The sequence below is a fragment of the Hyperolius riggenbachi genome, chromosome 1 (genome assembly GCF_040937935.1).
Source record: "Hyperolius riggenbachi isolate aHypRig1 chromosome 1, aHypRig1.pri, whole genome shotgun sequence".
NCBI lineage: Eukaryota > Metazoa > Chordata > Amphibia > Anura > Hyperoliidae > Hyperolius > Hyperolius riggenbachi.
This window is the reverse complement of record NC_090646.1, coordinates 22063847-22091487: the sequence shown is the minus strand read 5'-3', so window position 1 is coordinate 22091487 and position 27641 is coordinate 22063847. Positions and strand designations below refer to the sequence as shown.

The 27641-nt window shown below is 49.7% G+C and overlaps 1 protein-coding gene across 1 annotated transcript in view; it reads right to left on the bottom strand.

Moving 5' to 3' along the window:
- Positions 1–27641, bottom strand: part of LOC137562598 (uncharacterized) — a 62326-nt gene that overhangs the window by 18869 nt on the left and 15816 nt on the right. Inside the window, exons 3-5 of the mRNA XM_068274102.1 lie at positions 18206–18386; positions 10993–11136; positions 638–740 (exon numbers count right to left, since the gene is read on the bottom strand). Of these exons, the coding sequence (XP_068130203.1) occupies positions 638–740; positions 10993–11136; positions 18206–18386 (428 nt within the window). The remainder of the gene's footprint in view (positions 1–637; positions 741–10992; positions 11137–18205; positions 18387–27641) is intronic.

The following is a 27641-nucleotide window of genomic DNA, read 5'->3' as shown; positions in this document are numbered from 1 at the left end:
AACGTACCTGACATGGAATACTATGCTTGTATATATTACTTTTGTTATTGTTAACATTACTATTATTAAATATTTTACCAGGGGTGTAACCAGTGTCGGACTGGGAGGTGGAAAAACTGAGGAAATCCACCTGCTGGCCAAGCAGCAGTAACCCTGTGTTATCACTCCCAATAGAAACCTGCAGCAAGTCTTCACTGTGAGCAGCAACACCTGATTACTGCTGCTTGGCCAGCAAGTGGATTTCCTCAGCTTTTACAGCTCCCAGTCCAACACAGGGTGTAACAATAGCTTCTGCGGCCCCTGGAGGCCCACTGCTCTCCTCCACACATCCTGAAGCCCCCTCCAGCAGGGCCCTATCACAACCAATTGCAGAGTTGCTTCCAGCGGTGTATCCCCCCATATATCTGAACTCCTCCCCATTCATGTCACGTGACATGCAGGGACACTAGTATTGCAGGAGGTGTTCAGAGCTATGAGGCCACAGTGAACAGGAGAGATAAGCATCGATCCAATCCACCGCTGAAAGATGGTAATGAACCAGGCTCCCTGTACTGCTTGGCAATATCTGGGAAACAAAAATGCTACATAGTGGGACGGGCCCCCACAAGGGTCAGGCACAGAATGCTGCAGTACTTACTAGACATGGTCAGGTGGGTCCGGAGTCCTGGGACTGTAGCGAGTCTCTCTTGTAGGCTGACGATGATGACACCGGGATGTCTGCTGCTCGATGTTTTCATCATCTCAGGAAATGAGAGGAAATTGCAGAACATGAATAAAACTTCCCCAAACCCAGCCAATGTTTTCGGGTTGTTATACCTACACAGTGTTATGTTTTTTATACCTAACATTTATGTATTTATGTTTTATTTTAATAAATAAGAAAGGGAAATGCCTGCTTCCCCAGTTGACAGATGGTCTTTAGGAGGTTTATAGATGGAAAGAGAGAACAGTGGTGAACTGGCCATTGCACAGCTCCACTCTGCACCCAGCGCTGTGCAGTTCTGCGGACTCTTAAAGGGAACCAGAGATGGGAAAATGACAAAGATTTTATACATACCTGGGGCTTCCTCCAGCCCCATCCCCTCTGATTGCTCCCACGCCGCCATCCTCTGCTGCCCGCAGCTACAAGAACCGGCTCCCGTCACTGATGTCAGTCGGAGCCGGGCTACGCAAGAGACGTACGCTCTCTACGTATCTCTCCAGTGGCTGCTGGAGAGATACGCAACCAGCGCACTTCTCCTTTGCTTAGACTGGCTCCGACTGATGTCAGTGATGGGACCCGGTTCTTGTAGCTGCGGGCAGCGGAGGATGGCGGCATGGGAGCAATCGGAGGGGATGGGGCTGGAGGAAGCCCCAGGTATGTATAAAATCTTTGTTTTTTACCTCTGGTTCCTTTTAAGGTGGCCAAACGTCAGGCGACTTGGTGGCCGATCGACCATCCGATTCGATTATTATAATTGGATGAAAATCGGTGCCGCAAATGTGTGCCCCTGCTAAAACGCCGCTATCCCGCGGTTAAACGGGGGTCCCTTCACCCTCAAACCCACCCCCGCAAAATCTACGACCAACTTGGTCGTAGATTTTGCTCTTCCTGGAGGCAGGGCTAACGGCTGCAGCCCTGCCTCACAGTGCGTCTATCAGCAGCGCATCGCCGCCTCTCCCCCGCCCCTCTCAGTGAAGGAAGACTGAGAGGGGCGGGGGAGAGGCGGAGGTACGTGTCTGATAGACGCGCGAGAGGCAGGGCTGCGGCGGTTAGCCCTGCCTCCAGGAAGAGCAAAATCTACGACCAAGTTGGTCGTAGATTTTGCGGGGGTGGGTTTGGAGTTGAAGGGACCCCCGTTTAGCCGCGGGATAGCGGCGTTTTAGCAGGGGCACACATGCCCCTGCTATCTATGAGGTCTGAAGCGAGATTTATTCTCGCTTCAGACTCTCTTTAAATGGACCCTTGGTGCCCAGTGCAAGCTATACATTACCTGTCCGTAGACACCGCTCAGCCCTTGTCCGCCCATGAGGTGGGTTCCTCAGGTGGCAGAAGTGGGGGGGGGGCATTGAGCTGGAGGGGGTAGCAGCCAGAAAGGGGGACAGCAGGCACATTGGTGGGGAAAGGGGTCGGACCACCCCCTTCCCTCACCTTGGTCCCTCCGTTCCGCGATGACTGACTTCCTTGTCATTCCCACTAGTACAGAGGGCGGCATTGCAGGAAGTGATGAGCGGTTGAACGCAGAAGGAGCTGAGTCATCGCTTCCCCACCTGCTGTCTGACACTTGTACACTGCGCTAATAGCTGGAGGGGGAGAGCGGATGGGGAGACCTGGATGAGGGAAGGGGGGGGGGTCCGACCACCTCTCTCCACCACTGTGCCATCTGCCCCCCTTCCTGGCTGCTGCCCCTCCAGGCTACCTATACTGAGGACAATTATACCACCTATGGGGGGGAGGGCATCTTCAGTGGGGATGGCGAGGAGGCACTTAAGGCTGATTCCGGATCAATTTCAGCATGGAATTGATCGGGAATCAGACTGTGGTGTATGGGCAGCCGACAGATGTCTCTCTAGTAAGATTCTATCACAGAGAGGTTTGTCTCTTGGTTGAATCTGCCCATCATTGTTAGATGTATGGCTAGCTTTACTGTGACTGTTGAAATCTAGGTTGGGACAGACGGCTGCACCAATCACTGCTAACCGATCGTTCTCTGTTTTGGCCCTGGGAGAGATTGGTTGCTTCCTTGATAGGCAGACTGGACCTGAAAGCTCCTCTTTATATGCAGCAAACACCAAGTGTTTTTGCCCTATGATTTTTGTTTTTATCGAGTGAACAATGTCAAACATTAAGATCTATTGTTACAGTGCACTCAGTTTTGCATACAGTATATATAACAGAGAATTAACAGGATAACAAAAAGATAAAATAAGATAACGGGCAGAAATGAAGACTGTTTAGCCCATAAAAAAAAAAGACAAGAAAAGAAGATTTAGATATAAAGAAGTTAACAATATAACAATGCTTATATCATATATGCCAATTATTGTTTGAGGTATTCAGTGTCAGTAATAGGTACTTCTATTTGAATAATTCCTGATTTGTAGCCATATGATTTTCCATGGGTCAGTTTTGGTAGAATTGCATTGTTTCTGGGATAACATGTATCTGGAATCTGACCTTCAAGATGAACTGTAGTGAAAAGAGCGTAATTAAGTTTTTTTTATTAATATCCACTTATAAATTACTTAGTGTTTGCCTATTGTAAAATCTTTTCTCTCCCTTATTTATGGTACTTTGACATTTATCACCAGTGGTGACATCTTTCATCCTGTCAGGTGCAACTCTGCAGAATGTCTGTCTGTTTAATGAGAATTCTGAAGCCAGTACAAATTATACCTGCTCTTCCTGAATGTTGGGGGGGGGGGGGGTGTTCCATAGCTGAACATCCTAGGCTAGGCAACACTGGTGAGGTTACATACCAATATACAGCAATATATGGATATAAGGTGTGTCTCTGATGTCTATTTAAATAACAGGTTTTATGCTGGCTGCATCCAAGGTGATTTTTAAAGCAGACCTGAACTCAGAACCTCCCCTCTGCTCTAAAAGATAAGCAACAGCATAATAAACGTTAAAGTAAAACATTTTTTATACAGCAGATACAAATCCTGCAATAAACCTGCAGTGTGTCTGCTTCCTGCTTTCATTGGGAGCAGACAAAGGGTTAACATGCTGTTTACAAATTAGCTGCTCTGCCAAAACAGCCAACTGACACAGGGGAGAGATCAAATTACACTGGTGATTAGTCACAGATGAGGGGGAATTAGACAGGCTAAACTCTCTAAATACATACAGGGTGCATTTCTCTATGTTTTCCTTCTGTCCTGTGCAAGAGTAGAGTTGGGCCGAACCTCCGATTTTCAGTTCGCAAACCGGGTTCGCGAACTTCCGCGGAAGGTTCGGTTCGCGTTAAAGTTCGCGAACCGCAATAGACTTCAATGGGGATGCGAACTTTGAAAAAAAAAATAATTATGCTGGCCAGAAAAGTGATGGAAAAGATGTTTCAAGGGGTCTAACACCTGGAGGGGGGCATGGCGGAGTGGGATACACGCCAAAAGTCCCCGGGAAAAATCTGGATTTGACGCAAAGCAGCGTTTTAAGGGCAGAAATCACATTGAATGCTAAATGACAGGCCTAAAGTACTTTAAAACATCTTGCATGTGTATACATCAATCAGGTAGTGTAATTAAGGTACTGCTTCACACTGACACACCAAACTCACCGTGTAACGCACCGCAAACAGCTGTTTGTGTAGTGACGGCAGTGACGGGTTCACTGAACAGGTATGCAGTGGTGGGTTCACAGAACAGGTATGCAGTGGCAGGTTCACTGAACAGGTATGCAGTGGTGGGTTCTCAGAACAGGTATGCAGTGGCGGGTTCACTGAACAGGTATGCAGTGGTGGGTTCACAGAACAGGTATGCAGTGGTGGGTTCATAGAACAGGTATGCAGTGGTGGGTTCACAGAACAGGTATGCAGTGGCAGGTTCACTGAACAGGTATGCAGTGGTGGGTTCTCAGAACAGGTATGCAGTGGCGGGTTCACTGAACAGGTATGCAGTGGTGGGTTCACAGAACAGGTATGCAGTGGTGGGTTCACAGAACAGGTATGCAGTGGTGGGTTCACAGAACAGGTATGCAGTGGCAGGTTCACTTAACAGAACAGGTATGCAGCCAGGAACAAGCTAAGCCTAACTAATCTTTCCCTATGAGAGACAGTCTGCAGCAGCTCGCCCTACTCTCACTAACGCAGGCACACGAGTGAGCGTAATGGCCGCCGCTGCCTGCCTTTTTGTAAGGGGGGGAGTGGCTCCAGGGGCTAGTGTAGCCTAATTGGCTACACTGGGCCTGCTGACTGTGATGTAGAGGGTCAAAGTTGACCCTCATGGTGCATTATGGGGCGAACCGAACTTCCGCAAAAGTTCGCCTGCGGGACGCGAACGCGAACCACTGAAGTTCGCATGGAACCGTTCGCAGGCGAACCGTTCGGCCCAACTCTATGCAAGAGTTCTTTCCTTGATAGACTTACCCTCATATACTCGAACACTAGTCGACCTCATGTATAAGTCTACTCCAATATTCAACTGTCTTAAGCTGGAATTTTTATTGACTCAGGTATAAGTCTACCCAGCAAAGTTAATGGCTGCACTTGAAGCTCAGAAGAGGTTAATGACAGCACTGCATACAGTATTGTAGCCATTAACCCCTCCTGTCCCTTAAGTGCAGCCAATACCTCCTCCAGGCACCGAGTGCTGCAATTATTCACTCCCCTTTATGCAGCCCAGTATCCCCCCCGGCTCCTTTCCTTGTTAATTGCTGTGGCCAGGACTTTCAGACTTGTGTATTCTTGGCTTTTCCTTTCCTTAAACTATCACTTACCCCAGGGTACATTGCTGCAACTGGGAATGTCACTATTAGTACACACATTACTCAGTGTTGCCCATGACTTGTGTATAAGTCACCCCTATACTTTTATGAAGTGAATCAGACCTACATTTCTAGACTTATACTCGAGTATATACAGTAGTTATTGTGTCCATGCAATTTCCCAGACTTCATAAAACCGTTTAGTATAGGTGTTCTTCTGTTGGGGAGTTTCAAGCCGATCCATCAAGAAGAGATTGTACTGTACAAATACAGCTTCCGTTGGGTGAGGGTTGGTATTGGCGGATCCAATTTTGTAATACTGTATTCCATGCTAGGGCAGAAATGATAAATGTGAGGTTTTTTACTACCCCCACCCTTGTTCCCTCTAGTGCCCAGTCTGGGGTAACTGGTACCGTATATAGTAACTTGCCATGGCTGAAAGGTGTAATGGTTAAGGGCTCTGCCTCTGACACAGGAGACCTGGGTTCGAATCTCGGCTCTGCCTGTTCAGTAAGCCAGCACTTATTCAGTAGGAGACCTTAGGCAAGTCTCCCTAACACTGCTACTGCCTATAGAGAGCGCCCTAGTGGCTGCAGCTCTGGCGCTTTGAGTCCGCCAGGAGAAAAGCGCGATATAAATGTTCTGTGTTTGTTTACTCCAAAGTATAATCAAGCATCTGCTTTACAAATGTTATGCTGTTGTTGTAAAGGATAATAAGATAGTACTGTGGAGTCACATCACATAGTCAGACAACCCATGAGGATTTCTGTTCTCTGAGCAGACCTTATAGGTTAGGAGGAGTATAGAAGAATGCCTTTAGATGTAGCTTTTAGGAGATCATTGACTACTGGTCAGATCCACCTCTGTGGGGTGTCTGGGGCCGGATTTACCATAAGGCACTGCAGGCACATAGCAGAAATACATAGAGGGCAACTGACTCTTGGGTGCATGCTAGAATATTTTAATAGAAAAATTGCTATACAAAACACACACATATATATATATATATAAATATATATATATATTGTTAGACCATATATTGCTCATACCACATAAACAAGGTTAAAACAGGGACAAAGAACCCTGAGGAAAAAGGCCAACTGCCCAACACCTACAACTAAATCTCTTGGAGGCTGCAGTCCCCCAAGAAGATATACACCAGAACACATCCAGAGCTGCTTATACTTGGTGCTCAGTTCTGCAATTTGCCCAAACTGAAAGAGACACTTGAATTTGGATACAGCACTGTTGGATCAAAAATGTGTACACTGAGGTAATTGGTAAATCAAAGGCCTAAAGGCACCCGATGATGGAAAGGCAGCTCACTCCCTTCCCCAGTGCCTCTCTCCTTCCCTATGCCGTCCGGAGTCCTGAGCAGAGCTTATATGAGAGGTTACACACCCAGCTCTCGGCCTTCCACTGACCAGATCTGTCTTCAGTCGGGGGCACCTCTAGCTACCTAATACTGAGGGTACCGCTGCCTAATCTAATGCTAGGGGACAACTGCAGCTACCTATGACAGGCAAGGGAAGTAAGGGAGAGGTGACAGCTAGTCCAGCCAGCACACTTGCGGTGCGGTTCGGCGGGGGCTTGTAGGTTCATGGAGGGCGAAGTCTAGAGTGCCTGGACATCTGTGCCTATAGGCTCCAGTGATGTAAATCCAGCCCTGGGTGAAAGCCAGACTAGAGATAATCGTCTGGGTTAGTAAAACATATAGATGTGATGAGACTGAGCAAGATTGTACAACCAAGACAGCATGGTGTATGCCAAGCTTAAATGTTTACAGGGTATGAATGCCTTCCAATCCCATCCCAAGTGCTAGACTGGTCCAAAGGGATAAAAACATGACTGCAACGTTCAGAGAATCAGAATCAATTTATTTTCGCCAAGTAAGTTTGCACCTACAAGGAATTTGCAGTTGCTTAACAAACACAACAAAAACAATACAAGGACAGACAGTATGTATATTACAAGGCAAGGACATTATAAGTATAGTGGCAGTAAGCAAGGTCAGAATTGTTCATTTTCAGTTCTGTGCTGATTACTATCAAGTCCTAGCAGCTCTAACGTGGTTCAGCATTAAGTATGGCTACCGCCTGAGGAAAAAAGCTGTTCCTGTGTCTGGAGGTTTTGGTAGCGATTGACCGGAATCTTACTCCTGAAGGCATGCGCTGGAAGATGGAGTGAGCTGGGTGAGAGGGGTCAGAGGCAATTTTGGTTGCTCTCTTTCTGCACCTGCTAGTGTAAAGATCCTGCAGGGAAGGTAAGCTACAGCCAATTATCCTTTCCGCTGATCGGATGATGCGCTGCAGCCTCCCCTTTTCTAATGCTGAGCAGGAGCTGAACCATACAGTCATAGACACCGGCGTACCTACCGGGGATGCGACCCCCTCAGCCGCAGGGGAGCCCGGGGCTGCTCTGGGGCCCGCTCACTGTGCGTGGGGGGAGCGCTGCTCTGGACCCCCCAGCAAGGTGCTCAACTGGCCGCAAGCGTCTAATAGACGCTGCGCCAGTTCATTCCCCGCAGCCCCGCTCCAGCAGCCTGCATAGTCTCCGGCAGGCAGAGCAGGGCTACGGCAAGATGGCCGCCGAAGAAGCCCTACACTGGAGACTATTTGTGTCTCTAGTACAGGGCTTCGGCAGCCATCTTGCCGTAGCCCTGCACTCTGCCTGTCAGCGCGGGAGATGTGCTGCAGGAGGACTCGGGGAGCTGCGAGCCAGATGCCGGGAGAGAAGAAGACTTCTGTCAGGTAAGTGAATTGGTTTTTTTTCACAGGTGCATTTTTTTTTCTAGTGTCTGCTGCCTACATTGTGATTTTCAGGTGTCTGCTGCACACATTATGATTTTCTGGTGACTGCTGCACACATTACGATTTTCTGGTCTCTGCTGCACATATTATGATTTTCTGGTGACTGCTGCACACATTACGATTTTCTGGTCTCTGCTGCCCACATTGTGATTTTCTGGTGTCTGCTGCCCACATAACGATTTTCAGGTGTCTGCTGCCCATATTATGATTTTCTGGTGCCTGCTGCCCACATTACGATTTTCTGGTGTATGCTGCCCACATTAGGATTTTCTGGTGACTGCTGCCCACATTGCGATTTTCTGGTGACTGCTGCCCACATTGCGATTTTCTGGTGACTGCTGCCCACATTGCGATTTTCTGGTGACTGCTGCCCACATAAGGATTTTCTGGTGCCTGCTGCCCACATTAGGATTTTCTGGTGCCTGCTGCCCACATTAGGATTTTCTGGTGTGTGCTGCCCACATTATGATATTCTGGTGACTGACTGCTGCCCACATTAGGATTTTCTGGTGACTGCTGCCCACATTGCGATTTTCTGGTGACTGCTGCCCACATTGCGATTTTCTGGTGACTGCTGCCCACATTAGGATTTTCTGGTGACTGCTGCCCACATTAGGATTTTCTGGTGTGTGCTGCCCACATTATGATATTCTGGTGACTGACTGCTGCCCACATTAGGATTTTCTGGTGACTGCTGCCCACATTACGATATTCTGGTGACTGCTGCCCACATTAGGATTTTCTGGTGACTTATGCCCACATTGCGATTTTCTGGTGACTGCTGCCCACATTACGATTTTCTGGCCCACATTACGATTTTCTGGTGAACACTGCCCACGTTACGATTGTCTGGTGAATGCTGTCCACGTTATGATTTTCTGGTGAACGCTGCCCACATTACGATTTTCAGGCGTCTGCTGCCCACATTGCGATTTTCAGGTGTCTGCTGCCCACATTGCGATTTACAGGTGTCTGCTGCCCACATTACGATTTTCAGGCGTCTGCTGCCCACATTACGATTTTCAGGTGTCTGCTGCCCACATTGCGATTTTCAGGTGTCTGCTGCCCACATTACGATTTTCAGGTGTCTGCTGCCCACATTGCGATTTTCAGGTGACTGCTGCCCACATTACGATTTTCTGGCCCACATTATGATTCTCTGGTGAACACTGCCCACGTTACGATTGTCTGGTGAATGCTGTCCATGTTACAATTTTCTGGTGAACGCTGCCCACATTACGATTTTCTGGTGAACGCTGCCCACATTACGATTTTCTGTCCCACATTACGATATTCTGGTGAACGCTGCCCACATTACGATTGTCTGGTGAATGCTGTCCACGTTACAATTTTCTGGTGACTGCTGCTCACGTTACGATTTTCTGGTGACTGGTGCCCACATTACGATTTTCTGGTGAACTCTGCCCACATTACGATTGTCTGGTGAATGCTGTCCACATTACAATTTTCTGGTGACTGCTGCTCACGTTACGATTTTCTGGTGACTGGTGCCCACGTTACAATTTTCTGGTAACTGCTGCCCACATTACGATTTTCTGGTAAACTCTGCCCACATTACGATTTTCTAAAGGCCCACATTACGATTTTCTGGTGAACTCTGCCCACATTACGATTGTCTGGTAAAATGCTGCCCACTTTACAATTAATTTACAGTGAAACGCTGCCCCATTACAATTATTTGGCACCTATGGGGGGGGCCCCATCCAAATATTCGCAGGGGGGCCCAGTGATTTCTAGTTACGCCCCTGGTCATAGATGATGTTATGGTGGATTCGATGATTGCAATGTAGAACTGCACCATTAGATTTTGAGGTAGGCCAAACTTTCTCAGCTGCCGCTTCAATAGAAAATAATTTTTTAAACCTGGTTTTCATTGTAAATATTAATATTGTGTCATTGTTGTATTCTGGGCTGATTATATCCAGTGATAGTCTATTTTCTGGGGTGGTGGTGGAGGTGGTAATGGGAGGGGGGGGGGGTGACCTCACTTGCAGTGCATGGTGGTCAGACTGCCCCATGCATTTAGACATAGTCCCCAACAGTCCCGTTTTCGTCGGGACTGTCCCTTTTGGGGGGGTCCTCCCGCCATCCCGCGCTGCCCCCCTTCTGTCCCGGCCGCTGGGCAGAGAGGGGAAAAAACCTGATCGAGGCACCAGCCCTGGGGATGCATATGCGGGATGGATGACTGCCGCCATTTCTCCCTCCCTCCCTTCTAATGTGCCCCCCAGTGTCATCCCCCCGCCTGCAGAGTTAAATGCGCAGCGGAGTGGGCTGTCATTTAATCTTACTATTGCTGTGCGTTTCAGCTGGTCTTCTCGGCTTCCTGCTTCCTGTGACGTCACAGGAAGCAGGAAGCCGAGAAGACCAGCTGAAACGCACGGCAATAGTTAGGGGACGACTCTGGGGGGCACATTAGAAGGGAGGGAGAAATGGCAGCGGTCATCCATCCCGCATATGCATCCCCAGGGCTGGTGCCTCGATCAGTTTTTTTCTCGCCTCCCCCCCACCCACGGGCACCCACGGCTTCCCCCCCCCCCCTTTTGGGAGTAAAAGGGAGTAATGTTAATAATATTAATTAAAATAAAAATATTTATTTAAAATAAAAATATAAAAAAAATGTGGTGGGCGTGACTAGGGTGTGTGGTTAGGGTGTGGCCTAAGTGTCCCGTTTTCTGTAGTTAAAATGTTGGGAGGTATGATTTAGATATCAGCCTGTTTGACATAGATGTTAAAATAGCAAACCCCCTTCCACACCCCTGATATGGAGGCCTCGTTGCTGAATGTTGTGCGGACGCTTGCACGGTATGGCACCTCTACCATGGCCTTCTGCACCAGGGCCATCTGCTTCACCGCTTTCCCGGGGGGCACCTGGAAATTAAACTGGTTGGAGAATTCCACCTAAAACACCAGAAAAGGGTCAGAGTCAGGAAATAACTGGGCAGTCAGAACAACAATTCAAATAAATAGTTACATCATTCTGAATACACATAATACCTTTAACATAAACTAAGGAGTGATCTCTCAGGTGACATATATGGTGAGAAAGGCAGACCGGCCAGTATGGACCTTCCAGAGGCGTAGCTAGGATTTTCAGCGCCCGGGGACAAAGACTATTAATGTGCCCCCCCAAAGTCAAGGTTGCGCGCCGCGCCAAAAAGGGGCGTGGTCACATAATAAATGTGGGCGTGGTTATGGGTGGAGCCAAATGTATATGGAGGTTAGCAGGCTCACGCTCACCCACCCTCCCTCAGTATGTACCTTCCAGCATGTTCCAAGACAAATTCAGCAATCATGAGGCCCCCAACATAACCAACTCAGCAATCATGAGGCCCCCAACAAGACAAATTTAGCAATCATGAGGCCCCCAACAAGACAAATTCAGCAATCATGAGGCCCCCAACAAGACAAATTCAGCGATCTTGAGGCCCCCAACAAATCATGAGGCCCCCAACAAGACAAATTCAGTAACCATGAGGCCCCCAAAAAGACAAATTCAGCAGTCACGAGTCACATAAATAGACAGCATTTCACATAAATAGGTAGAATGCCCCCTTAATATGGTAGACACCTCTCACCTGGCAGCAGTTCTCCAAAATACACTCAATCTGACGTGGTTCCCCAAAAATAGGTAGCCCCAGGTCTATAGTTGTCCCCAGAATAGGTGGCCAGCAGTATAGATGTCCCCAGAATAGGTGGCCAGCGGTATAGATGTCCCCAGAACAGGTAGCCAGGGGTAGAGATGTCCACAGAACAGGTAGCCAGGGGTATATGTGCCCAGTATATGTAGGCAGGGGTATGTGTGCCCAGTATATGTAGCCAGAGGTATATGTGCCCAGTATATGTAGCCAGAGGTATATGTGCCCAGTATATGTAGCCAGTGGTATATATGCCCAGTATATGTAGCCAGGAGAATAATATGTGCCCAGTATATATAGTCAGGCGTATATGTGCCCAGTATATGTAGCCAGGGGTATATATGCCCAGTATATGTAGGCAGGGGGTATATATGCCCAGTATATGTAGCCAGGGGGTATATATGCCCAGTCCACGTAGCCAGGGGGTATATATGCCCAGTATATGTAGCCAGGGGTATATATGCCCAGTATATGTAGCCAGGGGGTATATATGCCCAGTATATGTAGCCAGGGGTATATATGCCCAGTATATGTAGTCAGGGGGTATATATGCCCAGTATATATAGGCAGGGGTATATATGCCCAGTATATGTAGCCAGGGGTATATATGCCCAGTATATGTAGCCAGGGGTATATATGCCAAGTATATGTAGCCAGGGGGTATATATGCCCAGTATATGTAGCCAGGGGTATATATGCCCAGTATATGTAGTCAGGGGGTATATATGCCCAGTATATGTAGCCAGGGGTATATATGCCCAGTATATGTAGCCAGGGGTATATATGCCCAGTATATGTAGCCAGGGGGTATATATGCCCAGTCCACGTAGCCAGGGGGTATATATGCCCAGTCCACGTAGCCAGGGGTATATATGCCCAGTATATGTAGCCAGGGGTATATATGCCCAGTATAAGTAGCCAGGGGGTATATATGCCCAGTCCACGTAGCCAGGGGGTATATATGCCCAGTATATGTAGCCAAGGGGATATATGCCCAGTATATGTAGCCAGGGGTATATATGCCCAGTATAAGTAGCCAGGGGGTATATATGCCAAGTCCATGTAGCCAGGGGGTATATATGCCCAGTATATGTAGCCAGGGGTATATATGCCCAGTATATGTAGGCAGGGGTATATGTGCCCAGAGTAGGTAGCCAGGGGTATATGTGCCCAGAGTAGGTAGCCAGGGGTATAGGTGCCCAGAGTAGGTAGCCAGGGGTATAGGTGCCCAGGGTAGGTAGCCAGGGGTATATGCCCAGTATATGTAGTTAGGGGTATATGTGCCCAATATATGTAGGCAGGGGTATATGTGCCCAGAGTAGGTAGCCAGGGGTATATGTGCCCAGAGTAGGTAGCCAGGGGTATATGCCCAGTATATGTAGTTAGGGGTATATGTGCCCAATATATGTAGCCAGGGGTATATGTGCCCAGAGTAGGTAGCCAGGGGTATATGTGCCCAGAGTAGGTAGCCAGGGGTATATGTGCCCAGAGTAGGTAGCCAGTAGCCAGGGGTATATGTGCCCAGAGTAGGTAGCCAGGGGTATATGTGCCCAGAGTAGGTAGCCAGTAGCCAGGGGTATATGTGCCCAGAGTAGGTAGCCAGGGGTATATGTGCCCAGAGTAGGTAGCCAGTAGCCAGGGGTATATGTGCCCAGAGTAGGTAGCCAGGGGTATATGTGCCCAGAGTAGGTAGCCAGTAGCCAGGGGTATATGTGCCCAGAGTAGGTAGCCAGGGGTATATGTGCCCAGAGTAGGTAGCCAGTAGCCAGGGGTATATGTGCCCAGAGTAGGTAGCCAGAGGTATAGGTGCCCAGAGTAGGTAGCCAGTAGCCAGGGGTATATGTGCCCAGAGTAGGTAGCCAGAGGTATAGGTGCCCAGAGTAGGTAGCCAGTAGCCAGGGGTATATGTGCCCAGAGTAGGTAGCCAGAGGTATAGGTGCCCAGAGTAGGTAGCCAGGTGTCCCCCTCCCCAGCAGGAGGGGAGCAGCGCAGAGAAGAGGAAGAGCTGCTCTCTCTCCCTCGCTGTCCCCTCCAATGTCTGTCCGGTGGCTGGCAGCGGCGGGCGGAACTTACCTCCGTCTCGTCGCAGCGCCGGATGGATCTGCCGCTACTCTGGTCTGAGCAGCGGCTGCGCACCCGAACTTCCGGCCGGCGCTGGAGCGAGACGGAGGTGAGTTCCGCCCGCCGCTGCCAGCCACCGGACAGACATTGGAGGGGACAGCGAGTAAGAGAGAGAGCACCTAAGGTGAGGGAAGGAGGGGGGAGATGGCCCCCCTTCCCCACCGTCCGCACAGCTCTCTCTCTTGTCTGCGCTGCTCCCCTCAGCCCCGCAAAAAAAAAACCCCAAAGCTCAGCTGGGCGCCCTTGGGGACCCGGCGCCCCGGGGCACTTGTCCTACCCCGACCCCCCCTAGCTCCGCGCCTGGGACTTTCCCCAACTAATGTCCTCTCTGCACTAGAAGCAGTGGTCATGGGGCTTGCACTCCTCTGACCACACTTGATTGGCTTGCGCCCGGGAAGTTTCTAGGCTAAATTGGACCCAGGGCGAGGGTGTAAAAATTGCGCCCCCTTCTCCCCACCTGTGGACTCGAGAACCCTTTCTCTTTAGGGACAGCTACACAGCCACAGGTCACGCGTAGATCTGCCTACTTACTAGTGACAAGCCGCTCATCCAGGAGGAAGCAGGGACCAGGAAAACACACAGGCGAAGAGAGAGCCCGGAAAGCCGACTCCTCCATGGGCGCCGCACACTGACAGGCTGCAGTACCGCTACAGGACATCAGGTGTCATCATGCGGTGGTGATGTGATGATGACGTGACGTCTGACACAGCCCAGGAGGAGTCAAGGAAGGTGATCGCACTGGTAATCTTTCTTCTTCCATTTGGCTGCACCGCGCGTCACCAGCTCCCTACCACCTAGCAGTTATGTCCAGGGGTCTAGTCTTGAGTAATCGTTGAGTCAGAGTAATCGTTTTCTGCTGCATTTCATGCGTCAGAGATAAAAGGTAGTTGCACTGTATTTGTTGCAGGTTGCTGTAGTTATTATTTCATGGTCATAGAGACTGCATTTGCTACTTTGGGGTTATTGTTGCAGTATTTGGCATTTGGGGGGCTCATGATTATTAAATGGTACGCTAATACTGTAGCATCAGTGGATTTTGCACACAATCTAATCCTACCATAGTCACATGTCCTGCCATAATAATATGTATTTATATAGCACTGGCATCTAAGGCAGCACTTCACAGAGAATATAGTCATGTCCTTGGCGGAGCTCACAATCTTATCCCGGCCATGGTCATAGCCTAATGTCCTACCATATTATTATTATGTATTTATGTAGCACTTGCATCTTCTGCAGCACTTTACAGAGTACATAGTCATGTAATGGACTGACATCCATGATGCAATCTCCCATTTCACCACATCATTGTGGGAACACTGCTTTCTTATGTGTTTGGGGAACATGGCCTAATTACCTTTGCCTATCTGTGTTCTGGAAGGAAACTCTGGCCCACTGCCTCAGAGTTACAGCACAGATCGCTCCGCCCACACCATATCAAGGACACGCCCATTTTTCCTCCACGGTCATGGACAAGCCCATTTTTCAGAGCGGCGCACTAGTACCCCCTCCCATCTCGGGTTGAGCCAAGAAAAATCACTATACTTTAAAGGACAACTGTAGTGAGAAGTATATGGAGGCTGCCATATTTATTCCCTTGTACAAACATTAGTGCACATGACAGGCCGGGGTCCCGAGCCTGCCAAGCACTGCCACCACACCGGACCTCCAAACCACCATGTAACACAATGGGGGAGAGCAGGCAAGCCCTGGAGCTGCTACCACCAGGAACTTGCCCCCGCTACCCCCTCACTTACCACACATAAGGAAATAGCTCACTCTCAGACAGCACTCTGTCACTTATTTATAGTCTGCAAGCTAGCCAATAAGAAGTGCAAATAAAATACACCTAGTCTGTGATACTTATTATGCAGAGGCTGAGCAATTCAGCCATGTGTTGGAGAGGGCTTCAGTCGTGTATAGGTAAGAGCTATATGACCAGCAGGGGGCACCAGCGTGCAGGAATTGCCCTCTCATTCACCCCCTCCTAACTAAACTGCATAGGAAACTGCAATTAAAAATTAAATATACAAACACTAGTGCACGTGACAGGCGGGGGTCCCGAGCATATTTATTCCCTTTTAAATAATACCAGTTGCCTGGCAGCCCTGCTGGTCGATTTCGATTCAGAATTGTCTGAATCACACCAGAAACAAGCATGCAGCTAATCTTGTCAGATTTGACGATAATGTCAGAGCACCTGATCTGCTGTATGCTTGTTCAGGGTCTAGGGCTAAAAGTATTAGAGGCAGAGGATCAGCAGGATAACCAGGCAACTGGGATTACTTAACCTTCCTGGCGGTATACGTTCGGGGTAAGCCGCGCAGGAGGTTTTCTCAGGCCCTGCTGGGCCGATTTGCACAATTTTTTTTTGCTGCACGCAGCTAGCACTTTGCTAGCTGCGTGAGCACACCGATCGTTGCCGCCCCGCGCCGATTCACCGCACAGCGCCGCCCCCCCCCCCCCAGACCCCTTGCACAGCCAGGCCTATCAGCGCCAGGCAGCGCTGAGGGGTGAATCGGGACTTCTGGTGACGTCACGACGTCGATGACGTCGGTGACGTCATGCCGCTCCGTCGCCATGGCGATGGGGGAAGCCCTCCAGGAAATCCCGTTCTTTGAACGGGATTTCCTGATCGCCGGAGGCGATCGAAGAGGGTAGGGGGATGCCGCTGCACAGCGGCTATCATGTAGCGAGCCCTAGGCTCGCTACATGATTTAAATAAAAAAAATTACAAAAAAAGGCTGCACTGCCCCCTGGCGTATTTTAACCTCCTTGCCGGTCTAAAAAATCCGGCAAGGAGGCAGCGCCGCACTTTTTTTTAAATTTTTTTTTTTAAATCATGTAGCGAGCCCAGGGCTCGCTACATGATAGCCGCTAAGCGGCGGCATCCCCCCACCCACTCCGATCGCCTTCGGCGATCAGAGTATGCAGGGAATCCCGTTGAGAACGGGATTTCCTGCAGGGCTTCCCCGGTCGCCGTGGCGACCGGGCGGGATGACGTCACCGACGTCATAGACGTCGTGACGTCAGAGGGAACCCCGATCCGCCCCTTAGCGCTGCCTGGCACTGATTGGCCAGGCTGCGCAGGGGTCTGGGGCGGGGGGAGGCGGCTCGGCGCGGCGGGTCGGCGGCGAGCGGCGGCGATCGCGTACTACACGCAGCTAGCAAAGTGCTAGCTGCGTGTAGGGAAAAAAAATTATGCAAATCGGCCCAGCGGGGCCTGAGAAATCCTCCTGCGCAGGTTACCCCGAGCTGAGCTCGGGATAACCGGCAAGGAGGTTAATAGACCGCCAGGAGGGTTAAAAGGAAATAAATAAGACAGCCTCAACATACCTCTTGCTACAGTTGTCCTTTAAGCCAGTGCTGGAAAACAAATGGTGGGCACACAAAATATTGACACTTTGGGCAGAGGTTTGCCATTCTTCACTTAGGGTGTACTCACTTTTGTGAGATACTGTATAATGGGTCTCTCTAGTTAAAGGGGCACTATGGCGAAGAATTGTAAAAATTTTAAATATGTGAAAACAGACATAAAATATGTTTTTTTCCAGAGTAAAAGGAGCCATAAATTACTTTTCTCCTATGTTGCTGTCACTTACAGTAGGTAGTAGAAATCTGACAGAAGCGACAGGTTTAGACTAGTCCATCTCCACATAGGGGATTCTCAGCAAGGCTCTTATTCTTTATAAAGATATTCCCTAAAAAGGATTTAAACAATGATGGATGCTGGCCAGCTTCCCTGCTCCCTGCACAGTTTTTTTGGGCAGTTGGACAGAGCAACTGCCATTTACTAAGTGCTTTTGAAAATAAATATATCCCTGAGAATCCCCTATGGAGAGATGGACTAGCCCAAAACCTGTCGCTTCTGTCAGATTTCTATTACCTACTGTAAGTGATAGCAACATAGGAGAAAAGTAATTTATGGCTCCTTTTACTCTGGAAAAAAAACACACTTCTTATGTGTATATGTTTGCACATATTTAAAATTTTACAATTCTTCGCCATAGTGCCCCTTTAAAATGACATTATTTCAGTAATAAATGCAGCTTGTTAGGGTGAGATACCATCTAGTCTCATACATTCCTATTGGAGAGACATCTCCCATATGGTTGGTAGGTGGCAATCCTGGGAGGAGCCTAATCTCCTACACAAGCATTAGAGGGCTTACCTCCCTGTCTTGGTTCTCTAGCTTCTGTCAGACACGGTACCTTGTTTGTATTGGTCTTGGTGATATTCCAGGTGTGGCTGGTGCCGAGGTCAATCCCAACTTTCAAAGATCCAGAGGTGATAAATGGAACCCCGGCTTGTATACTCGCCTTGGATTCTACATCACAGGAAAACCCGTGATCATGAGAGAACGAGCTGCTGGCTTCATACATCTTACTCACCCTGGAAATAAGGGAACAGTTATATTCTGTTGGCATTAATAACCGATATATGAGCAGACCATAAAAACAACAGTACGTGCATGTGTGCCGTCGGTTTGCGTATGTGTCCGCAGTGCAACACACTGTCGTTTACACAACACGCGTTGCATTAAGGGCGGAGCTTGCGGTAACACGCTGTTACCCTTGCGTCGGATTGGACACTCCTGGTTCACCGCAAGGAACTGCAATAAGTGTAAAAGTTTGCAGCCCCTTGCAGCAAACTAGGGTAACGGAATGCAGGTGTAAAAGGAGTCTCAAGGATTCTTCTTTCTGCGTTAGAAACTTTGTTAGGTGTTAGAACTCTTCATTCTTGTTCAAAGGAATCCAAAGGGAGAGACCTATGGAGCTGCCATATTAATTTTCTACAATACCGTTGCTTGGCAGCCCTGCTGATCTACTTGGCTGCAGTAGTGCCTGAATCACACACCTGAAACAAGCATGCGGCTAATCTTGTCAGATTTGTTATAGACTTCTGACCTGCATGCTTGTTCAGGGTCTATGGCTGAATTTATTACAGGCAGAGGATCAACAGGACAGCCAGGCAATGTGCATTGTTTACAAGGAAACAAACATGTCAGCCTCCATATCATATTACAGTGGTGATGAGACACAGATGAGCGGGGATTAGACAGGCTAAACCAGGCATGGGAAAACTCGGCACTCCAGCTGTTACGGAACTACAAGTCCCACAATGCATTTGCCTTTATGAGACTGTGGCTGTCAGACTCCTGCAATACATTGTGGGACTTGTAGTTCCTCAACAGCTGGAGGGCCAAGTTTGCCCATGCCTGGGCTAAACTGTCTAAATACATACATTTTCCTTCTGTCCTGTGCAAGAGTTCAGGTCCACTTAAACAGTACAAAAGGATTTTGGGGTAGCAAAATATCGATTTCACAGAGGTTAGCTTAGCAATCAGGTCAGAATCACACTACCTTTAGTGGGGTGATCCAACTTCAATAAAGGTACCCATTAAAAAGGTACTATTTTTAGTGAACAACTGTATTATCAGTTAGACTTTTCAGATCGGATTGTATGAAAACAGAGAGGCTGGTGGGTCCAATCGATCCCGAATTATTGAATTATCGATCGGTTTCATAGATATGATCATAACTGGGGGAGATACGATCGCAAGTTGGATCTTTAGTGGTATAAATTGACTAAACATGTTCTTTCAATGTAAATGATCTAATCGAAAAGATGATTGTTTGCTAAAAATTGCACCATTAATGTGCACCTTAACGGAAACCTGAATACGCAAGGATTTATACTTACCTGGGACTTTCTCCCGCCCCCCCAATAGTCCATCTGCTCCATCTCTGTCCTCCTGATCACTTACAATCTCCTGCAGTGGAGTCCCCGGTGCAGCTGTGTTGCAGGGCACTGCGCATGCGCGGGTATTAGGGATGCTCGCTGGATTCCGTGGAAGTCTTAATTCCGCGATTCTGGCCGGAATTAGGTCAATTCCGATTCAGGCTGTTGGAACGGAATTGCTAAACCTCTAAATCAGAAAAAAAAAATTATTTCCGCAGAATTTTCCGAAATTAAAGGAAAAAAACCTTAAAGAGTAACTGTCAGGCTGCAGAAGCTAATTTAAACCTCTATTCTCCTGTGTTAAACAGTTTAGAAGGAAGCCCAAAAGCCATTAGTGAAGATAAAAATCTCAGTTACCTTTGATGTGTGCTTATCAGCAAGTCTGTTATAGACCCATAAGGACGCAAGCCGCATACTAAACTGCAAAGCATTCTGGGGCCCTCCCCTCGGCTGCTAATGAGACGTTACAGAAGCTTGTAATCAGTCCAGCGTGTAGCACTGATAAATCTCGGGGCAGAGTACTCTGCAGGAGTCAGCTATTGTTCCTAGCCGCATGGCTCATTAATATTCACTGCACACTGTGTTGTTCAAGTAGGAGCTTATCTGTGATCAGGAAGCAGGCAGGACATGACGACACATTTGACAGAAAAACATGGAGCCTGCCATGAGCTGTCAGGAGCATCTATCTCTGCATCAGTGGTGCTCAGCAGAGCTCGAATATTCGAGTAGCTCGAATATTCGAGCTCTTTTTCAGCTATTCGAGCTCGGTATTCGAGCTCCGAATAGCTGCAGCTATTCGAATGGGCTATTCGCGTACACTCGAATAGCCCATTCACTATTCGAGCTATTCGAGCAAACGGCGCTATTCGAGCTCGGTACCGAGCTCGAATAGCGTCATAGCCCAGATTGATGTCCTTAGAGCCAATCAGAGGGCTCCCAGGCCCTCTGACGGCAGCCAATCACAGAGGGGGACCCTGGCCAGCCCCTACCCTATAAATAGCGGCCGCCATGTTACGTTTCTCCGTCCTTGCCTGAGACTTGCATAGAGAGAGAGTTGCTCCTTTGTGCTTTGGCTTAGCAAGAGCTTTATTGTGGTCATTTACCTAGCGTTTTTGCTCACATACACCTCCTATACACACCTATATTGTTGTTAGTTAGTTAGACATTGTATTTTAGTTAGTAGCTTTTGTGTTACATAGAGACAGGCCAGCTGCTGCAGGCTTACAGCTTTAGGCCTCAGGGCCTGCCTGTGTGGGCAGCTGTCCTCCTGTCCTCTGTTTATTTCTCTCATCTATACCAGTATTTCTGCTGTCCTTTACTACTGATTGTATTAGTATTGTAGTTATATACTGTAACTGTACTAGGACACTCACTGTCACTGTTCATAGGCTACTAGCTGCTCCTGCGTGTGTGCACTCACTGTCTGTGTACACACACTACACACACTCTATTTCCAAGTTCTGATAACTGATTGATTATTGTAATTAGTTAGTTGTACTTACTGTTACTACTTACTGTACTAGGAGTCTAGGACACTCAGTCACTGTTCATAGGCTACTAGCTCCTGCGTGTGTGCACTCACTGTCTGTGTACACACTACACACACTCTATTTCCTTCTGATAACTGATTGATTATTGTAATTAGTTAGTTGTACTTACTGTTACTACTTACTGTACTAGGAGTCTAGGACACTCAGTCACTGTTCATAGGCTACTAGCTCCTGCGTGTGTGCACTCACTGTCTGTGTACACACTACACACACTCTATTTCCTTCTGATAACTGATTGATTATTGTAATTAGTTAGTTGTACTTACTGTTACTACTTACTGTACTAGGAGTCTAGGACACTCAGTCACTGTTCATAGGCTACTAGCTCCTGCGTGTGTGCACTCACTGTCTGTGTACACACTACACACACTCTATTTCCTTCTGATAACTGATTGATCATTGTAATTAGTTAGTTGTACTTACTGTTACTACTTACTGTACTAGGAGTCTAGGACACTCAGTCACTGTTCATAGGCTACTAGCTCCTGCGTGTGTGCACTCACTGTCTGTGTACACACTACACACACTCTATTTCCAAGTTCTGATAACTGATTGATTATTGTAATTAGTTAGTTGTACTTACTGTTACTACTTACTGTACTAGGAGTCTAGGACACTCAGTCACTGTTCATAGGCTACTAGCTCCTGCGTGTGTGCACTCACTGTCTGTGTACACACTACACACACTCTATTTCCAAGTTCTGATAACTGATTGATTATTGTAATTAGTTAGTTGTACTTACTGTTACTACTTACTGTACTAGGAGTCTAGGACACTCAGTCACTGTTCATAGGCTACTAGCTCCTGCGTGTGTGCACTCACTGTCTGTGTACACACTACACACACTCTATTTCCTTCTGATAACTGATTGATTATTGTAATTAGTTAGTTGTACTTACTGTTACTACTTACTGTACTAGGAGTCTAGGACACTCAGTCACTGTTCATAGGCTACTAGCTCCTGCGTGTGTGCACTCACTGTCTGTGTACACACTACACACACTCTATTTCCTTCTGATAACTGATTGATTATTGTAATTAGTTAGTTGTACTTACTGACTGTTACTACTTACTTACTTACTGTACTAGGGACACTCACTCAGTCACTGTTCATAGGCTAGCTCCTGCGCGTGTTTGCGCGTGCGTGCACTCACTGTCTGTAGTGTACACACACTAAATTTACTTGTGATTACTACTGATTATTGTAAGTTGTAACTGCTAGTTGTACTTCCTGACTGTTACTACTTACTTACTGTACTAGGGACACTCACTCAGTCACCTCACCCACCAACCCACTCCATTAAAGTACCCCACTTTTCACCCGCCCTTTTAAAAAACTTTTGTCTATACGCCCAAAACATCGAAGATGTCTGGAAGTGGCAGCCAGCGCGGTTTGGGCAAGGGGAAGGGCAGCAAGGGAATCAGGAGGAGAGGGAGCAGCATTGTGGCAAGCCGCGGGCGCGGGCGCGCCACCATGCACAGTTCCGCAGCAGCAGCAGCAGCGTCAGTGGCTAACATTCCTCCCATAGCCACTGGCCGTGGACGCCTTGGGCGCCGCCCAGCAGGAGCATCTGCAACTCACGCTGCAGAGACACAGCAGCAGCAGCGTGTAGCACCTGCTCCGATTTTCCTCCAGCCGGGTCGGAAACGTCCCATTGAGGAAAAGCATGCAGACACTGTGGTGCAACTCATGACGGAGGATGAGTAGCCCGCCATCAGCTCTGCATCTGAGGCCTCCACCCTCACCACCACCACCACCACCCCTGTTCGCAGCAGCCGCCCAGCAGGGTCTGGGGAGGAGGCCAGTTCACCGTCACTCGCCGACCTGTCATTCAGCAGTCTTTTGACCCCAGGCATCATGAGTAAATTGTCTGCTGTTGTTGGCGATCTTGAGGAGGAGATGCTGATGGGCACTTTGGGGGATGAGGGATTGGACAGCAAGACTGTGGCGACAGTCAAGCAGCCCATCCATGCATCAGGAGAGGAGTTTGGGGGGTCCTCATCCCAGCAGGACATGTTTCAGGAGGGGGAGGATGTTGATGACCCGGTGACAGACAGAGACTGGGTGCCACCACCTCCAGGGGATGTCGTCCTCAGCAGCTCTGAGGAGGAGGAGGAGGATGCTCTTGTGGGCCTTGCAAGGAGGCGCATCATTGCAAGCATTGGCAGCAGCAGTAGGCAGGACCCACAGCCTGCTGGTGTCTCAGGCTCAGCAGCAGCAGCAGCAGCATCTGCCAGTACCACCACCAGCCGCACCCAAGCCCCCCAAGCCCCCCCCCAAACCACCACAGGGAGACAGGCAGCAGCGCTTCCATGCCGTAGGGGGATGTTTCTGTCACCAATCTGGCGCTTTTTCACCATGCCCACAGTGTACAGCAAGTACGCCACTTGCAACCACTGTCAGCGGAAGTTGAGCAGAGGTGCAGACCCCTTAAAGTTCTGCACCAGCTCGCTCATCAACCACCTTGCTGCGAAACATTTCCACCAGCATCAGGAGTTCCAGAGGCTGAAGGCATCTGGTGCTGGCAGTGGCACCACACCCATCACGTCACAGCCTTCAGCAGCAGCAGCAACAGCAGCCACCCGCCCTCCTGCTCCTCCAGCAGCACCAGCAGGAGTGCGGAAACGCACTGCTCCTCCCCCCTCTGCAACTCCTGCCGCCGACACTGAGGCCTGTTCTGGCAGCCAGTCCTCAGTGGCCTCCTCCGCTGTGTCTGCTGATTCCCGTGCCAGCAAAATGCCACGCCAGAGCCTTTTGAGCGAGTCCTTCCAGGGGGTGGTTAGGGCTCTGCCTCCCAGCAGCCGTCGCGTGCGGCAGCTGAACGGCTTGCTGGCACGGGCCATGTGCTCCCAACTCCTGCCGTACACGCTCGTGCAGGAGGGGAGCGACATTCGTGCGCTGCTTGCTTGCGCAGCCCCAGACTGGCAGCTCCCCAGCAGACACTTTTTCTCCCGCAAGGCCATTCCTGCACTGCACCGCTTTGTGATGGCCAATGTGGAGCGAGGGCTGGAGCACGCGGTTGGTGAAAGGGTCCACGTCACCATGGACTCCTGGAGCAGCCGCTTCGGGACAGGCCGCTACCTGTCCTTCACTGTCCACTGGGTCAGCTTGGTGGAAGGGGGTGAGGATGGGAGAGCAGCAGCGGGCACAGCAGCAGCAGCAACACAGTGGGTGGTGCCACCCCGCAGGGTCAGGGGAACTGCAGCAGGTTCCTCCGATCCTCTGCCATCCTCCGGCACACCTGGCCAAACCCCCCGCCTCAGCAGCAGCGTGAAGGCCCGCCACTGCCAAGCGCTGCTGCACTTGGTCAGCCTTGGGAAGACCAAGCTGACGGCAACCCATGTGTTGGCCAAACTCCAGGAGCAGGAGAGGATTTGGCTGACCCCCAGAGGCCTCAGAGTCGGAGAGGTGGTGGCCGACAATGGGGCCAATCTGGTTGCCGCAATAGACAGGGGAAACCTGACCCACATCCCCTGTCTTGCCCACGTGCTGAACCTGGTGGTGCAGAAGTTCTTGCGCACCTACCAGGGGATGGGCGAACTGCTGGAAACGGCAAGGAACGTTGTGCGTCACTTCCGGCGCTCGGCTGCAGCCTGTGCGAGCCTGGAAGACGTGCAAAAGGAGCTGGATCTGCCACGCCATCGGTGTGATCCTTGACGTTCCGACTCGCTGGAACTCCACCCTGGCGATGTTGGAGCGTCTGGTTGAACAGAAGCGCGCTGTCAAACAGTACCTTGCCCTGGCCACTGTTTCCGCCGCTCAGAGAAGGGACAAGACCAGCAACATCCCGTCCATCGTCCCCGATGATGACTGGAGGCACATGCAGCAGGTGTGCTTAGTGCTGGCTCCCTTTCTGCAGGCCACTAACATGGTGAGCAGGGACCATGCTATGGTCTGCGAGTGGGTGCCCCTGGTTTGTCTGCTGAACAGGGCCCTCGATGCTTTGCTGGAACAGGGAGCGGCAGCCTTGGACCAGCAGGAGCGGCAAGCAGCTGCACAGTCCACCTCTGAGGGGGAGGAGGAGGAGGACTTGGTGGAGGTCACTGACCTTGCTGCTGATGAGGGGGAGCAGCACAGTGCAGCTGAGTTGGTGCGGGGGTGGAGAGAGGATGAGGCTGACGAGGCAGAGGAGGAGGATGAGGACAGCAGCACTGCCGTCGATGTGCCAGCAGACGTGGCCCGCCTCTTCCCAATGGCAGCGCACATGCTGACGTGCCTGCGCAGAGACCCCAGGGTGATCCAGATGAAGCAGAGGGAGGACATCTGGATCAGCATGATGTTGGACCCACGCCTCAAGGGGAAGTTGAGCCAGTTCCTGCCGCCTGCAGGAGGAGACCCAGCGCAACAAATAAGGAGCTTGCAGCAGGCCCTTGTTGAGCGCTTGGAGGAAGCCTTCCCCCAGCCTTCCACCCCCACTGTCCAGCAGCCAGCACAGAGGCAGCAGCAGGTGCCTGCATCCAGCAGCAAGCGCCCCACAGACCTGCTGTCTCTCAGCCACGAGCTCTACAGGACTGTAGAGGCTCCGGCAGCAGTGACTAGAGAGGAGGTGCATGCAGCAGCATCCTCCACCGGTCACAGCCAGCGCCTGACCCGCATGGTGGCTGACTACATGGGGTCCTACAGCGGGCTTGACAGCGATGCCCCTGTTGATCCCATGGAGTATTGGGTCAAGCGCCTGGAGATCTGGAGCGAGCTGGCGCAGTACGCCCTGGAAGTGCTGTCCTGCCCCCCTTCCAGCGTGCTGTCCGAGCGCTGCTTCAGTGCAGCTGGTGGTGTGGTCACCGAGAAACGCTCACGTCTGTCTCACAAGTCTGTGGACAGACTGACGTTTCTCAAGATGAACCAGGCGTGGGTGGAAGGCGAGTTCCTGGCCCCTGTTGTCGGCGAGAGGGGGACATGAACTGGCTAAGAACCATCGTTAATGTGCCTTACCACCCTTTACCACCTCCTGGCTCCTGCTCACTAAGCCAGCCTGGTTCACTTTGACTATTACGTCGCCTGCAGCCACACATTTTACACCTACAGTGGGCTGCTGTGTACTGCCCTTCTGCTGTCTGTCTGTGTTTCCCACTGCCAGGGTACACAGATTTACCTTCTGCTGCCACTCTGCCACCAGCTATTACGTCAAACAATAGCTATATATCTGTGTAATTTGTTTTACAAACAAAACCAAAAAACCATAAAAAAAAAAAAAAGGTTTAATTTTTCTGAGGTGCCCGGGTTGAAAACTGTGTTGTCCCAGTTGTGTATTGGACACGATGTGGGCTGCACGACCGCTGTCTGGGACCTCCTGTTGTGTTCATTTACGGCCTGGTATCACCGCTAGGTACCAGGGCTATTATGTCACGCTGCCTGCCTGCTGCCACACTCACACTACTCCTCCATTCCTCCTAATGATGCTGCTGTCTGTCTGTGTTTCCCAACGCCAGGGTACACAGATTTACCTTCTGCTGCCACTCTGCCACCAGCTATTACGTCAAACAATAGCTATATCTGTCTGTGTAATTAGTTGTAAAACCAAAACTACAAAACCATTAAAAAAAAAAAAAAAAGGTTTAATTTTTCTGAGGTGCCCGGGTTGAAAACTGTGTTGTCCCAGTTGTGTATTGGACACGATGTGGGCTGCACGACCGCTGTCTGGGACCTCCTGCCTGCTGTGTTTATTTACAGCCCTGGTATCACCGCTAGGTACCAGGGCTATTATGTCACGCTGCCTGCCTGCTGCCACACTCACACTACTCCTCCATTCCTCCTGCTGATGCTGCTGTCTGTCTGTGTTTCCCAACGCCAGGGTACACAGATTTACCTTCTGCTGCCACTCTGCCACCAGCTATTACGTCAAACAATAGCTGCTCACATTACTCCTCCATTCCTCCTGCTGTTGCTGTCTGTCTGTCTGTCTGTGTTTCCCAACGCCAGGGTACACAGATTTACCTTCTGCTGCCACTCTGCCACCAGCTATTACGTCAAAAAATAGCTATATCTGTGTAATTGGTTGTAAAACCAAAACTACAAAACCATAAAAAAAAAAAAAAGGTTTAATTTTTCTGAGGTGCCCGGGTTGAAAACTGTGTTGTCCCAGTTGTGTATTGGACACGATGTGGGCTGCACGACCGCTGTCTGGGACCTCCTGCCTGCTGTGTTTATTTACAGCCCTGGTATCACCGCTAGGTACCAGGGCTATTATGTCACGCTGCCTGCCTGCTGCCACACTCACACTACTCCTCCATTCCTCCTGCTGATGCTGCTGTCTGTCTGTGTTTCCCAACGCCAGGGTACACAGATTTACCTTCTGCTGCCACTCTGCCACCAGCTATTACGTCAAACAATAGCTGCTCACATTACTCCTCCAT